Source organism: Mus musculus, chromosome 7 (assembly GCF_000001635.26).
Source record: "Mus musculus strain C57BL/6J chromosome 7, GRCm38.p6 C57BL/6J".
Taxonomy (NCBI): domain Eukaryota; kingdom Metazoa; phylum Chordata; class Mammalia; order Rodentia; family Muridae; genus Mus; species Mus musculus.
The window spans coordinates 101,485,957-101,500,783 of record NC_000073.6 but is presented as its reverse complement, the minus strand read 5'-3'; the positions used below and the strand labels follow the sequence as shown (position 1 = coordinate 101,500,783).

At 51.2% G+C, this 14,827-nt stretch overlaps 1 protein-coding gene across 16 annotated transcripts in view; it reads right to left on the bottom strand.

Moving 5' to 3' along the window:
• Positions 1-14,827, bottom strand: part of Pde2a (phosphodiesterase 2A, cGMP-stimulated) — a 91,139-nt gene that overhangs the window by 12,046 nt on the left and 64,266 nt on the right. For all 16 annotated transcript variants that reach the window (NR_152192.1, NR_152193.1, NR_152194.1 and 13 more), the window contains 3 exons: positions 6,104-6,213; positions 5,092-5,147; positions 337-396 (listed from right to left, as the gene is read on the bottom strand). Coding sequence is in view for 13 of the 16 variants with exons in the window: in NM_001143848.2 (NP_001137320.1) it covers positions 337-396; positions 5,092-5,147; positions 6,104-6,213 (226 nt within the window). In the remaining 3 variants the exon portion in view is untranslated. The remainder of the gene's footprint in view (positions 1-336; positions 397-5,091; positions 5,148-6,103; positions 6,214-14,827) is intronic.

Below are 14,827 nucleotides of genomic sequence, written 5' to 3'. Positions count from 1 at the left end.
TCCACGGCTAAGTATAGCTGCCCCCGGACCCCCGCTCGCAGACTCTTCAAAAGAGGATCAGATTTCCTGTCTAACACCACCCTGATTAAGATCACAGACTCCTGAAACATTAGGCAGAAAAGAGCCTCAGTTATACACAGGGTCTTTGACTCATCACTAACCCAGCTAAGTTAGCGCTATGTTACCCCATCTTCAGTTGTGAAACTGCTTGCTCAAGGTGGTCACGCTGGAACCAGAAGCCAGGCCTGTCCAGCTCTCTGGCCAGATCGTCTTTCCTACAAGCTCTGGTAAGGATCCTCAGCAGCCCCTGTGTTACCACGATCCTACCCGACTCACGTGCTTCTCTACCACCTGCAAGCTCTGTTCCTCACTGTCACTCAGCTGGCCACAGTGCACCTGGAGAGAAGGGAGAAGCGACCAGATGTGACCTTCCCCAGTCTGTCTTCACTTGCATGTCCTCCCGTGGCCAGCTCAACACCAGTTGCCACCAATACAGTCTATGACCTCCATGTAAGCCAGGCAGCTAGCTCTGAAGGTGACTTTCCCAAGGAAGACGTCCAGGGCAGGTGATAAGAGTGGAACTTTCCTGTCTGTCCCATCACTTTCCACGCTTACTGTTCCGTTCCTGGAGCAAACTGTGCCACAGACAGCCCAGTCCAGGTATACAGAGTCAGGAAGGCGGACCTCAGACCCTTCTCCATCGTCCACACACGGAGCGCTTCAGGCCCTGATTAGAGGATTTGTGGAATTGGCTTTAGCCTCCAGCTCCATCCGTTCTGAGTGGGGTTTGAGTTGCCCTTACATCTGGGGTTAAAGAAGGGAGCCCAGGCATGACTGACACCTGCCAGGAAGCTGTGCACAGATGAATGGGCTGAGGGAGGGAGTGCTTTTTGCCTTACACATGGTTCTCACCATGGGGAGATGCAATCTTCCCCTTACAGATGAGCCAGGGAGGCCAGAGGTGGGGGACCTTCCGAAAATCATCAAGCAGAAAGTAGCAGCGTTAGGACATCTCTATCCACCCCTCCCCTTCCCGCTTCCATGTTGACTCTCTAGATTCATTCTTACCACGCGGTTATCCTCCCCTGTCCTGTGTCCCTGTGCTAGTTAGTCACCAGGGCTCACTTCAGCCATCTTTCATGCTCTTCCTCTAGCACTCTTGGGTGTTTAAGAGGGAAATGTGGAGAAACGGGGATGGAAAAAAGCAGAGATGACAGCCTAGGGACCCATGGTGGCCCGCCAACAAGGCTTCCTCCCCACCTGCTGTCTCAACTTCCTTAGCTTACTCAAAGCTGTTCGCCACCTGTGGGGCTCCCACAGTGCTCGCAGGGGGTGTGGGCTTCATCCTGCTTCCCTCACCCAGCAGCCCCTGCCTGCCTCCCTGCGCTGGGTCCCCTGCCAGGAACAGATGAGGAGGAGGAGACCAGCAGGAAGCTCACAGGCTGGCCAGGAGCGGGATGAGTCGGGGTACGCGTGGAAGGGGGTGTGGGACCTTATACCTGAGGGGGTCGGGGTACATAGACAGACTGTGACTCTTAGAGGGAATGGGATCTGGGGGGCTTCCTGCGCTGGAAGTACAAGCAGAAGGGGGCGCTGTAGATAGAAGGCTGTCCTGATTAGGAGCCAAGTGGGAGGTTTACAGGAAGATGAGGTCCCTGGGATAGGGAGTAAAGTCCATGGAGTCACTGAGGGAAGGGCCTAGAACTTGGGATTTAGGATGCTGTGGTAAACTTTAGATCTGATAGCTGTCATCTATGGGACGGAAGGTAAATGACAGGAAGCAAGACTAGAGCCAGGAAGACCTGGAGGAGACTGGAGGTGGGAGGGTTAGGACTGAGTTGAAGCTGCATGCTGTTTACATAACTGTGCTGGCCTTTTCTGGTTAGGATGTAGAGGAGAGCCCCATCTCTCAGGGAGAGGAGCAGGTGGGACCCCTCTAGAGCTGGGAGCAGTGGGGGAACCAACTCCTTGGTTTCCCAAAGGCCTGGACCCAGAAGCAGAACTGTGAGGCTGAAATTGCTGAGGGAAAAGAAGAAACTGTGATGTTCCCTCATCCCAGCATGCACTGCTGGGCTGCCTCAGTCCAGCCAGTCAGCACATGCTCAGGCACACACAGGTACTTGCTGCAAGAACCTTAGGCCCCTTCACATGTACACACTTGCATTCACTGCCCCATGGAAACACACACACACCACCACTGCCTGCACCATCCACATGTACACACTCAGGAAATTAGTTCATACACCCAAGAGCCACACCCATACTTCCGACATTTCATAACACAAACCAGTTCATCCCCCCAACACACTCCCATGTGGTAACATTTACCCTTGTAAATGCTAATGTTAAGGTGGGTGTCTGGGGTTCGGTGGGAAATGCTAATCGGTGGGCACCAGGGTTTAGAAAGAATGAAAAACTTGGCCAGACTACCAGGCCCACTCCCATCAAGTTCAGCATGACTAATGTCATGAACACCCTACTCCATGCAAGGAGCTAACAGGCAGGGCTAGGGGACAGGGAGCAGGCGCAAAGCATCATATGCCAGAGACCAAGAGCCGCCCACTCTTCAAAGAGACTTATTCTCCCAGAACTGGGAAACAGAGTGAGGCTTTCCACACAAAGACTGTGCAATCAAGGCGCCTTGAACTGAGCTGGGAAAGTTGAGAACTCCGGCACTCAGCTGTGCACCTGGATGGCACGTTGCTCAGCAGGTCCTTTGCTGACTGCAGCTCCATCTAACCCAGTGCTCCTCACAGGACTACCCGGTCTGCTGGCTACAGCTTGTGAGCGGCTGCAATCCTCCCTTACATGTACCACCTGTTTCATGCCCTCCAGACAAATGGTCTGAAGGCGGGAGCTGATGACCTAGCTTGGTCATTTCTGTGTTCCCAGAACATAGCGCAGTGCTCCATAGTAGGAAGTAGGTCTTGGATGAATGTGTGCGTGGGTGCGTGCATGCCTGCCTGCTTGCATGCATGCATGTGTAGACAATAGACACCGACAGCAGAGACCCAGATAAAAGTTTGGAGTTATCAAGGAAGGAGCTGATGACTTATGGTCCTCCCTCTTCCTTTGTCCCCTCTACCTTCAGGACTGGGTAGCAGCTGGGTACCCCATGGCTGCCTGTGCTGCCTCCGGAGAGATGAAAGATCCTGTGACCCAGGGAGCAGCTGTCAGATGTGTGTGCCTTGGGGAGCAGGCGTCCTAAGAAGTGTTTCTACCTGACTGGGGAAATTCAGGCTTAGAGAATTGGACAGTGATATGCTCTAAAGTCCTTTCAAGAGCTTTTCGCTCTTGTCGGGATCCTTGAGCAGATGAGGAAATGTCTGTCAGAAACTTCTGAGCCCCAGGTAACATCTTCCTTGGTGGTACACATCTCACACTTCAGCCTCGCTGGTTCACACTCCTCTCCCCACTCCATCCCCTCTCTGCTCTCGCCTCCTCTCCTGCTGCCTTTGCTCATGCTGTTCCTACTGCCCTTTCCTTCCTCAGCCTTCCCACCTCCTACCTTTACCCCAAAGCCTCACTCAAAGGCTCTCTCCACTGGGGGGCCACCCCTTGCTGCTCCAGGGCACTTGCTGGCTGCAGTTACTTTGTTTGGCTCCTGGTGGCCTGAAGGTGTGTCCCTGCCTGTCCCCAGACAACAAGCTCCAAGAAGTCAAAATGGCTGGCCCCAGCACCCAGAAGGCAGCACTGGCTGAGTTAAGACAACACTGGGGTTTCCTCTCTCCAGAAAGCTGAAGCCCAGACCCCTGCTTGACACTAGCCAAGGCAAGTGTGGCAACCAACCTTCTGTTGCCAAGATGAACAACTTCCGCAATGTCTTCACCTTGGGGGAAATACTTTCCTTCCCATCTGAATCTTCACCGTCTCAAAGTGAGGACAGGGCTTGCAAGGAGCCTGGCACCTCTAGATCTGTTCTGTCTACAGAGAAGGTGGACTGAAGCCACTGTCTCCCTACCCCAGTTTTTACACTTGCCCTGGCCTGTCCTCAGTCTGCCAGCTCCAAGACAGGCTACCCAAGAAACAGGGCAAGAAGTCGGGTATGAGAGTTCTGTCCACAGCAGATCTCCTCACCAGGGGAATAACTGGGACTGGGGATCAGTAAGGATGATTCTGGGCTTTCCCCCTCAGGCAGATGGGGCCTGGTGTCAGGGAGCCAAGCCAGGCAGGCACCTCACCCCAGTGGGTGGCTGCCCCCTCCAATCCCACTGCCCGCCCTGCAGCTCAGGAAAGGTCAGGCGCCTCCGAAACCTCTAATTCCCTGTTAATGAGATCAGGAGGAGTCCCTTGGAGCCTAATTTATTTGTCTGGGGAACTACCACTCTGATGCTGGCAGATCACCAGTTGCTGTGGCTTGGGGTGCAAGCCTTTTCCTGGGACAGGACAAGGATTTTGACATCCATCTCCATATGGGAAAGAGATTAGAAGAGGAATAGAACCTTCTCGAGCAAAGCCTGGGGACCCCGGGAGGGGCAGTAGAGAGCATCCAGGAACCCGAGGAAACAAACCTCTTGAGTTCCCATGTGTCTTCACTTCTGATGAAGGCCCCTTCTCTTCCCTCTGGCTTGCGGCTTCGAGAAGCGTCTTGGTTGCTGCTTGTCACCCAGGCATCTCCGCTGGGGACACTCACCTTTCTTTAAGCCCCTAGCTCCAGCATCTCAGATACCTAAACTGCCTAAATGTCTCTAGTGTGGACAGCCTCATGTCCCTTTCTGTGCTCTTTCAGTGTCTGTTAATCACAATCACCTCAATGTGTCCCTGTCCTATAACACATCCAGAGTTTTCCAAGAGGAAACTGATGAGGGCTGAGTTCAGATGAAACTTGGATCACCCAATGGACCAGGATGAGGTTCAGCATTGGACTACGAAGATGGCCCAGGCTCTGGTCAAGTCCTCATTTGCCTCCAGTCTACTCCAGTGGTAATGCACCTTCACACTCCTCACACACACACACACACACACACACACACACACACACACACACACACACAGAGGCTCCAACCACAGTCGTCCCCCCCCCCCCCGCCCCTGCCCTGTTTTCCTCTTTCCCATCCTACCCACAACCCAGCCACTTGGGCAGCCTCTTACCAAGATGACAGCTGCCACACTTCCAGTCTCCTTGTCCAGCAGGGGTATGACCAGCACTGAGGGGAGGAGAAGGCAATGAGGTGGTCCTGCAGGCCCAGTGAGGCCCAGAGATACTGAGTAAGGACCCAGGGAAGGAGACAAAGATGCAGACAGAGAGGCCAGGACAAAGACACAGAGACCCAGAGGCCCAGTGAGACAGAGAGCAGACCCAAGTCAGTGATAGAGACAATCATAGTGACAACCCCTAGTCAGAAGGACGTCCCCTCACTTCACAACATTCTTGTGATTCTCCCAGAAACCCTGGGAGGGAGGGAGGGAGGGAGGGAGGGAGGGAGGGAGGGAGGGAGGGAGGGAGAGAGAGGGAAGGAAGGAGAAGGAGGAAGGGAGGGAAGGAGGGAGAGAGGGAAGGAGGGAGAGAGAGAGGAAGGGAGGGAGGGAGAAAGGGAGGGAAGGAGGGAGGGAGGGATGGAGGGTGGGCTGAGGATCCTGGTTCTATAGGTAGGAAGCTGAGGTCCAGAAAGATGAAGTGACTTGCCCAAGATCACTCAGCAAGTCAGGTCTCCTGACTCCCAGTCTTGTGCACTTTCCACATCGAGACAGAGGACAGAGACCTAGAGAGACTGAGACACGAGGCAGAAAGACACATGGCGGACAGGGGACATGGAGAGGACGAGAAAGACACACAGACAGTGACAGAGAACATGACAACTCCAGCCCCATCTGGCAACAGGCACAAGCACACAGCTACAGCAGCCAACAGTCACTGAGACCCTTTACACAGCCATCTCATCTGTGCCTTCAAAACACCCCCTCAAGAAAGGCACTGTTGTCCCATTTTACAGTCAGGAAATTAGGCTTGGGGAGATTAGTAGCATGTTAGAGAGAAAATTAGAGGAGAAACAGCTGGAGACAGAGAGCACAAGGAAGAGGCAGAGGAGGATGGGTAGAAAGCAGACATGACCTGGAAACAGAGCCACAGCCTCCCTATTCCCATCCAGTCTCTAGCCTTTACCTTGCATGTCAGGAGCCAGTGGAGCCACCAGCCTGGCCAAGGGCTTTCCCAGTAGGTCCGAAGGTCCCAGCCCATTGCAACTCAGCCGCTTCTGAGAGATCACAGCTTCTCTGAAAATAAGACATGGGCTCATCTCTCAGGCCCTGGATCAAAGAGGGGTTGGGCCCACTTCCATCAGCCTGGTGATACAAACAGGCTGAACCCTGCACACATGTCAGAGTCTAGATTAGAAGTTCTCAACCTGTGGGTCAAGACTCCTTTCAGAGCTCAAATGACCCTTTCACAGGAGTCCCTTAAGATCATCAGAAAACACAGGCATTTAAATTACACTTCGTAACAGCAGAAAAATTACAGTTATGAAGTAGCGATGAAAATAATTTTATGGTTGGGGGGTCACCACAACATGAGGAACTCTGTTAAAGGGCTACAACATTAGCAAGGTTGAGAACCACTGTTCTAGATGATTTGCCTGGAGACAGACATGAGGAAGGTCAAAATGAGAGCGGGACCCTTCCCGGAGCCTGCCTGGCCCGTGCCCTGTGTAAAAAGGCAGGGAGCCACAGACTAGCCTTCCATGCCTCTGGCTGGTGGACATGTGGAAGACATATGCACACAGCCCAGGGTGGATCCTCTGGAAATAGAAAGAGAAACACCAGGCTCACTCACAGTGAGCGATGTCAAGTCAAACCCTAGCCTTTCTACTTGGCCTTAGGTGAGCAATCTACCTTCTCTGAGCATCCCAGGAGGCGAAGGAGAGGACACGTCTCACATCTGTTCAACAAGTTTTAGTGCTAATCATGAGAGGGAGACATGGCAGGAGACAGCCTAGTTATAGTCACTGGGCATTCCCTGCACCAACCAACACAGCTATATGTACTGTGCAACTTGCATAGATGATGTGTGAGTTACTCTTCTTGATGCTGTAAGGAAACCCCTGATGAAGGCAACTCAAGGAAGGAAGGAAGGAAGGAAGGGATTCCTTTGGTTCATGGTTTGAGGGTTCAGTCCATTGTGAGAGGGAAGGCAAGACAGTGAGAGCAGCTCTGGGTGTGGCCATGGAAGTGTGTGGCAGTTGGTCACAGCGCATCCATAGTCAGGAAGCAGAAGGATGAAACAGGTGGTCATCTTGGCTTCTCATTTGCTCCTTCCTTAAACTGACTTTAGACCCTAGACCGGGGGTGGCATGGTCCATGCTCCAGGTGGGTCTTCCCTCTAATTAAACATCTCACAGACACATCAGAGGTGTGTCTCCTGGGTGATGCCAAATCTCCCAGGTGATACTGACAATGAAGATTAACCATCCCAAGCCCCCAGCTACCCAACACATCACTGTAAATCGTAGCATTCTTCCTCTGGTCCTCAGAGGCCACCTCACAATGGGAAATATATGCACTTTATATGTAAGAGTCCTCAAAACTCTTAACATTATTCAAAAGCTCAAACTCTGAACTCTCAGCCAAGGATCAAGGCAACCTCTGAACTGCACACCAGTGTAAAATCAAATAGCAACTCACATACTTCCAATACGCAGTGACACAGAATAATCCTTCCCATTTTATAGGAAGGACTAAGGACACACAACAAGCAAAGGTCAAATCAAAATGAGACTAGATACTCAGCAAAGCAAGCAGCAGGCCTCAAAGATCCAGTGTCTGTGGCTCTTTGTGATACTATATGGGTGCCCACGTCTCCAGCCCGGCCACCTGTAGCAAGAATATCCTCTTTCTTGCACTGGCTCAACTTCATGCCTGGTGCTTTTCTTGGTAGATAATCCTCACATCTTCAACATCCTGAGGTCTCCTTAAAATGCGGGCTTCACTTTGGAACCTCACGCAGTGGCCTCCTGGGACCTCCTTGCAGGGAATCTGACCCTGAAAAGCATTTCCTGAACCTACAGACTTTCTAGAACCTTGGCTCAAGCCTACATGGTCCCATGACTCTTATATTTTACATGTGCCAAATAGATTCAATAGGGATGCCACTTTGAAATTCTGATATCGCCTGATGACGTAGACGGGCCCGTTGCTACCACAGCTGTGGTAACTAACCTCTGTGCGCTGTGGTGACTCCACTAGAAAAAGATGTCTCCCTAGTCAGTTGTTTTGAGCCGAGAACCCCCAGTAGCAGTCTCAGTTCAATCACCTTTTCTTCAGGTGAATCCGCATTTTTAATAGCTAGAGCTTTCAATAGATACAGCTCAGCCCTCAGACCACATTTCCTATTGGCTCAGTGCGAAGCACAACATTTCTGTTTAGTGGTGCAAATCTCTTAAATGTGTAGAAACCTGTCAACATCCACTATGTCTACAACTTCAACTGTATTCACATTCACATTCACAACTGTATTCTCTTGATAAGCTGCACGTTTCTGCTTTGAATTTTCATTATAAATCTCTATAACTGTGATGAGCAATAACTATGACACAACCTGGATGTTTTCAGATTATTTGCAGTATATTAAACAAATACCTTTTTGTCCCATTCCCAATAGGTTCCTCACTCCTAGTTGAAATCTTGTGAGACAGAATCATACTGATAACATTTATACTAGAATTCTGGTCTTCCGCAGGTACACAAGAATGGCCCGTTAAGCTCCCTTTGTGGCACTCTAGAGCTTTCCTAACCCCCCAGCCCCCAAAATATCCCAATCCTCCCCACAGGGCACTTAGTTCTAAAGACCTTCAAACCACATAGTCAGGTTTATTACAGCAATGACCCCACTTCTGGTACCAATTTCTGTATTAACCTTTTTCCTTTCTATGACAAAATATACATACAAAACAACTTAAAGGCTTGTCTGGGCACACAGTGTCGTGGCGTAGCTGTCATGGCTGGGGCAGGTGAGAGAAAGCAGCTCTATTTATTACAGGAGGAATGTTAGATAACCGGTCACATTGCATTCGTAGTTAGGGAGCAGAGAAAGTTGGATGCTGGGCCCCAGAACACACATTCAGAATAGACTTTCTCTCCCTGCTAAAGCTCTCTGGAAACACCTGTACAGAGACATCGACCAGCGTTTCCTAGGTGATCCCAACTCCAAACAATTTGGCAATGAAGATTAACATCCCATATTGACTCAGAATCCTTAACATCACTAGAGATTAAAATTTATTGCCATCATCATTTTGAAGCAGACGCTAAAGTACAGACAGGTTAAGCAACCTATCTGTGGTCACACAGCTAATAAGAAGTAGAGTGAAGCTTCAAACCCGGGCAGCTGGTACCAGATTTAGGTTTAATAACTGTGCTTGGACAATGCCAGAGGCATGTGGTGTGTGAGTCTCAAGCAGGGCACGGGCTCATGTGGAGGCTAGAAACTGAGGCTAGAGAGTTTGGTTATGTGAAGAAGATTTCTCTCTGCCCTCCACAAACACCACCTTCCCCTGGGCCTCTTGCTTTTCCTGCCTAATTAAGCACCTGATTTTTCACCAAATGTCACTCCCTGCTGATTAATCTCCCTGGGTTCCTCATCTCTCACGCAACTTCCACGTATTGTGTTTATAAGAACTGCCTGGCCTGGATAGAAGACAAGCCGGGACTATGGAGCATGCAATCGGGGTCACTGGAGGAATACAGCACAGATTAGATGAGGAAGAGGGAGGGGTGGCCTGCAAGTCACCAAGTCAGGAGGTCACAGCTGCTGGAGAAAAAAAAAGGACCAAAGAGGTTGAGCATCTCTTTCAAGGTCACACAGCACTGTGAACCACACAGAAGGCATTCCTTCCCTGCCCTTCCGGCCAATTCAGAATCTACAAGAACCAGGACTGTCTCTCATCTGTCACCCTTCACATTTAGAGCATGGACTGTTCAAACTGCTTGAAGTCAGGATGGCAGAAGGGCAATGGGAGCCATCTTTCCTCTTGACCAAGTTTATGAAGGCTGGGGGATTTTTGGTCTCAAACCCCACCATGCTAGTTGACCTCGACATGCCGGAAGCTACAGTGGGATGATGCTCCCTACGCTGGTGGTCAGTAAACTCTGAAATCCATACTATCTCACTTCCTACCCCCAGACCCAGCTGCACCTGCCCCCAGGATCCTGTGCACATGGCCTCATAAGTCTCTGGTTCACAGCTCCAGACACCAGAAACTCCAAGGTCACCTGGAGGTACCAGGGACACCCTGGATGTCCCTAAAGTGCAGTAAAGATATTTCAGCCTGGATGCATTGCCTCTAGTTCCTTCCCTGTCAAAACTCCTGTGACTCATCTGTAGACTGTCCTAGCTGCCTCTTTCTCCTTAGCTCCCTTCAGTAATTGATGGGTTGTTTCCGATGTGTCGCTCACAGCTGCACCCTGCTCTCTACTCTCAAGCCACTGCCCAGCCACAGTGGTGATTCTCTACCCCAGCCACTGGTTTCCCACCTGGGTTTCTAACTGTCCTCTCTAACAGAACAAGAATCCTACTTCCTAAAAATAAAAAAAAAAAAAAAGAATCTACTTCCTAGACAAGAAGCCTCGGCGATCGATATACACTACTGTCTCCTATATGGCCCTTCTGGCTCAGCTTCAGCAGAGAGAGCTGACATGAGGGGTGAGACTCATACCTGACTCAGGGATCCTAGCATCATGTAGAGACAGACACGAAGATTCACAATAGAGTTAGGTGCCAGAGCCAAGATAAAAGGGTGAAAAGCATGTCCAGTTCATCCTCATTGGGGTGGAAGTGGGGTCAGAAAGGAGATGCCTGGGTCCTGAAGGACACACAGAGGTCAGACAGACAGATAGACTAGATGAGCAGGCAGAGGGAACTGAGCATATGACTCAAAGGGGAGAGTAACATGTGCCTGCTGGAAAGTGCAGCCACAAGAAGGCAGGTATGGCTGGACGGTGCAACACAAAGCCATGGAGAGCCCAGGGCCGTGGGGAGATGGGTTTGATTCTGAGACAGAGGAAACCCTGACAGAAATTTGAGCAGGAAAAGACATGGTTGAATTCTGTTTCAGATTCATCGAGCTGTCTACCTGGGTAGAATTCACTAGAGAAAGAATATCTGACACTGGAAATCTAGTCCCAGTGGCCTTGGGACCAGAGGAGAGACAGGCTGAGATAGTAAAGTGCAGCCTTGACTTGAACCAGGTCCTCAGCAAGCACAGGGCCTCCCCAAATCCCCAACTCTAAGGAAGTTTTGGCATCTTGCTCTGAGTTCTGTCCTCTCTGGTCCCATCACAGAACACAGTCTCAGACAAGGGCATGCTACACACACTCCTGGGGCGCCTACTTTCTTGGTCACATCCTTCCCAGAATGTGCACTGCTTGAATGATCCACAAATGCCCACAGACTATAAATAAGGCAGCTGAGATGGGGGCTCCCCACTACTTTGGGAGAGGCTTGACTATGGCTAGAGCCCAGAGCTCTTCCTACCTCCTTCCTGCTATCTTCCAGACTGATTCTGAGGACAGAGGGCAAGGGACTCAATCCCCTCCCCAGCCCTGCTGCCCAGACTTGTATGCCCAGTCTTGGTGCCAAGGTGGTCATGGCCTGCCCCACTGAAGGAAAAGACAGATGGGCCCAGAGCGCACAGAGGAACGGGCGTGGAGTTTATGACAGTTCCGTTCCTTTAACAACTATTTGTTTAATGGAGAGAGAATAGAGGGGGAAGCTGTGTGTGGCCAAGGTCAATAGCTTAGAAAGGGCCACGTGTCCAGGCCCTTTCCACCTCCCGGAGCTCCTGCATCCTTCTCTGGTCTCCTCCTTTACTGAGACCTACCCATACCTGTTCCTCACTGAACACCATCCTTTTCTAAGTCCCGCTAAGCCCCAGCCCTAAACAAATCCCTCCCCGCAGCCTCATACTGGGTTCACTCTCAGCCCTTTCCTACAAATCCCAACTTCTCCCTGACCCATTCAACTCCCTGATCCCTTCTCTTTACTGACAGTTCATCCCCACTGGGCCCCGCTCCTTGCCGTGGTCCTCACTAAGTCTCTGTCACCCCAGCCCACCCCACGGAGCCCCACTTGTTCTCCATGCCGTCACGTCACTCAGCTTCCACCCCTCACTGATCCCCACCCCCTCACTCAGCCTCTGTGGTGGTATATATTGATTGTCAGCTTGACAGGGTCTGGAATCACCTTGGAGACAAGTCTCTGAGCATGCATGTGAGGCATGTTCTGGATTAGGTTAATTAATATAGGAAGACTCGTTCTAAATGTGGGTAGCACATTCCGTGGGCTGGGATCTCATGCTGAATAAAAAGAAGAACGCTAGCTGGGTACAAGTATTCGCTCTTCTCTGCTTACAGACAGTGGATATGGTGTGACCCGCTGCCATGCCTTCTCTGCCATGACTGACTGTCCCCTTGGCCATCTCACCGAAATTCATCCCTTCACTGAACCCCCTCACTGAAGGCCCTCAATGAATGCCACCCCTCACTGGACCCCAATCCCTCACTAAATCCCACTCACTGAACCCAATTCCACCACTGAACTCCATCTCCTAACTAAACCCCATCATTTCACTGACCCCCCCCCCAACTGAACCCCATCACCTCACTGATCCTCCATCTCTTCACTATCCCTCCATCCCTCTCTGAGTCTTGCACTGATTTCTATGACCTTTCATCTCTCTCTTGAAGACAAATAATGATGTAGGCCAGCACCTGGCTCTCCTCTGCCAGAATGAGACTCCAGAAATGGGAACGGACAGTCACTGTGTTCTCCAAGACAAACCAGATGGACAATTGGATTCTGTCATGAGAAAAAAACAGGTTTGCCTTGAGGAAGTGCCCTGCGTCGGTAGCCAAGGCTATGCCCAAATGATAGCTGGAAGGCCTAAGGCTCCCATACTTGGCAGCGGGGGATCTGAGGTTTGGGGATGCCTGGTTGGGGTCTCAGACAGGCTAGGAGATTGGGAAGGGGAGCCTCGGGGGTTCTTTCCTTTCCGGGCCAGAATCCCTGTCAAAGCCAGTAAAATTCAGGGCTGGACCAACCTGGTCATTGTACAGAGGGGAAAATAGAGGCCCGGGAGAAAGCAATAGGATTGTCATCATGGCAACAACGCCCTGAAGCCCAAGCGTCCTGCTTGCCAGTCCCAAACTCTTCTGTAGACAGAATCTCCCTGGGGATGCCATGGCGACCAGCCCCCTTTTGTGAAGCTTGGCTCTTTCTCATCGGCAGGGAATCCCTTGTGCATGTCTCATGAAATGGGTGCTGCTGACCCACAGAAGATGAGCAGGGAAGGATTAAGCTGGGGAGCAAAGAGAACAAGCCTAGGGAGACACAAAGACGAACTACACTTTTCCTCCTTAACTGAGCATGCCCTCGGAGTGGGTAGAGTCAGAAAGGCTCCACCCTGCCTCTCCCTAACACCACCTTCACTCATTTTCTGTCTACCACCTCAGCCTTATCTGCCTTTACAATCCAGCCTCCAGCCACACCTGCTGCTCTCTGCCAGCTAGCAGTCACCAGCAACCACCAAAAAGCTCAGCTTCCTGCCGGATCACCCCTCCCCCACCGCTGCCCAGGTAGCTGCACACAGGCAGGTGCCTCCACTATGTCTCGATGGTCACACTTGAGAGAAGCCTGTCCCCAGTCCCACCCATTTCACAGAAAAAGAGACTGAGGTCAAAAGGAAATTCATTCCCTCAAGGTCAACAAAGGGTAGTCTTCCTTTGGGCTGAGGAGTAGGCAGGCATGCCGCTAGGCTAGAATCCAGGCCTATCTGCCTACCACATGTCTGGGTCTCACACTTCATTCTGCAGGGAAAACTTGAGAACAGGGCCCATAACACCCTTGGGCCCATCAGTCCTAGTGATAGACCTGAGCTCACTCAGGTCCCATACATCAGACACAGGTATGGGCAGGCAGAACAGATTAGAAAAAAGGGTGCCAGCCTGAGACCCTAGCCCTAGTCCTTACTGGCCTGACTGCTCTCTAAGATCTGTGCCCTGAGATGCCAATCCCCTGCCCTCTTGCTCTTTCTGCCTTCTGGAATCCCTGTTTTTTTTTCTGTCCCAGTAGGCACTAGCCTCCCATCTCCAAGTAGTTCTGGGCTAATTGCATTTGAGCATTTACTTTTAATTGTCTTTTCCAAAGGCTTTACTGAATATGGAGAGGATGCTGAACCGACTGCTAATGTAGAGTGTCGGAGCCCTTCCAAGCTGTGCCCTGCAGATACCACCAGCTCCCCAAGGAAGGAGGGCCTGCCTGGAGCACTAGAGAGAGCAAGCTCCACGGGAGGCTCCAACCTGTCCTGTCCCCTGAGCCTGCCATTCGGTGCATTCTTCCCAACCCCCAGGGATGCTCCCCTGACTACTGGGAGACTTCCTGGAGGAGGCAAGCCAATAACAAACGAAGAACTCTGGGGGGGGGGGGGGAGCAACACACATTACAGCTTTTTTGGTTTGGTTTGGTTGGTTTTTGAGACATGGTTTCTCTGTGGAGTCTTAGCTGTTCTAGAGCCAGGCCTCAAACTCACAGAAATTTGCCTGCTTCTGCCTCCCGGGTGCTGGGATTAAAGAGCACGTGCCACCACCGCCCGGCCCAGCTTTTTTTATCTTTACGATTCAGAAGATCTGGCCTAGTGGTGGTATAGCTACTCAAGAGGCTGAGGCCGGAGGAAAAAAAAAAGTGTAAGGCTAGCTTGGGCCACAGAGTAATTCCAGGCTAGCCTGGACAATGTAGTGAGACCCTGTCTCGAAATAAACATATACGCATGGGTATTGGAGGATGTAGCTCAGTAGAGCCCCGCATGCATGAGGCCCTGGGTTTGATTGCCAGTACTGCTAA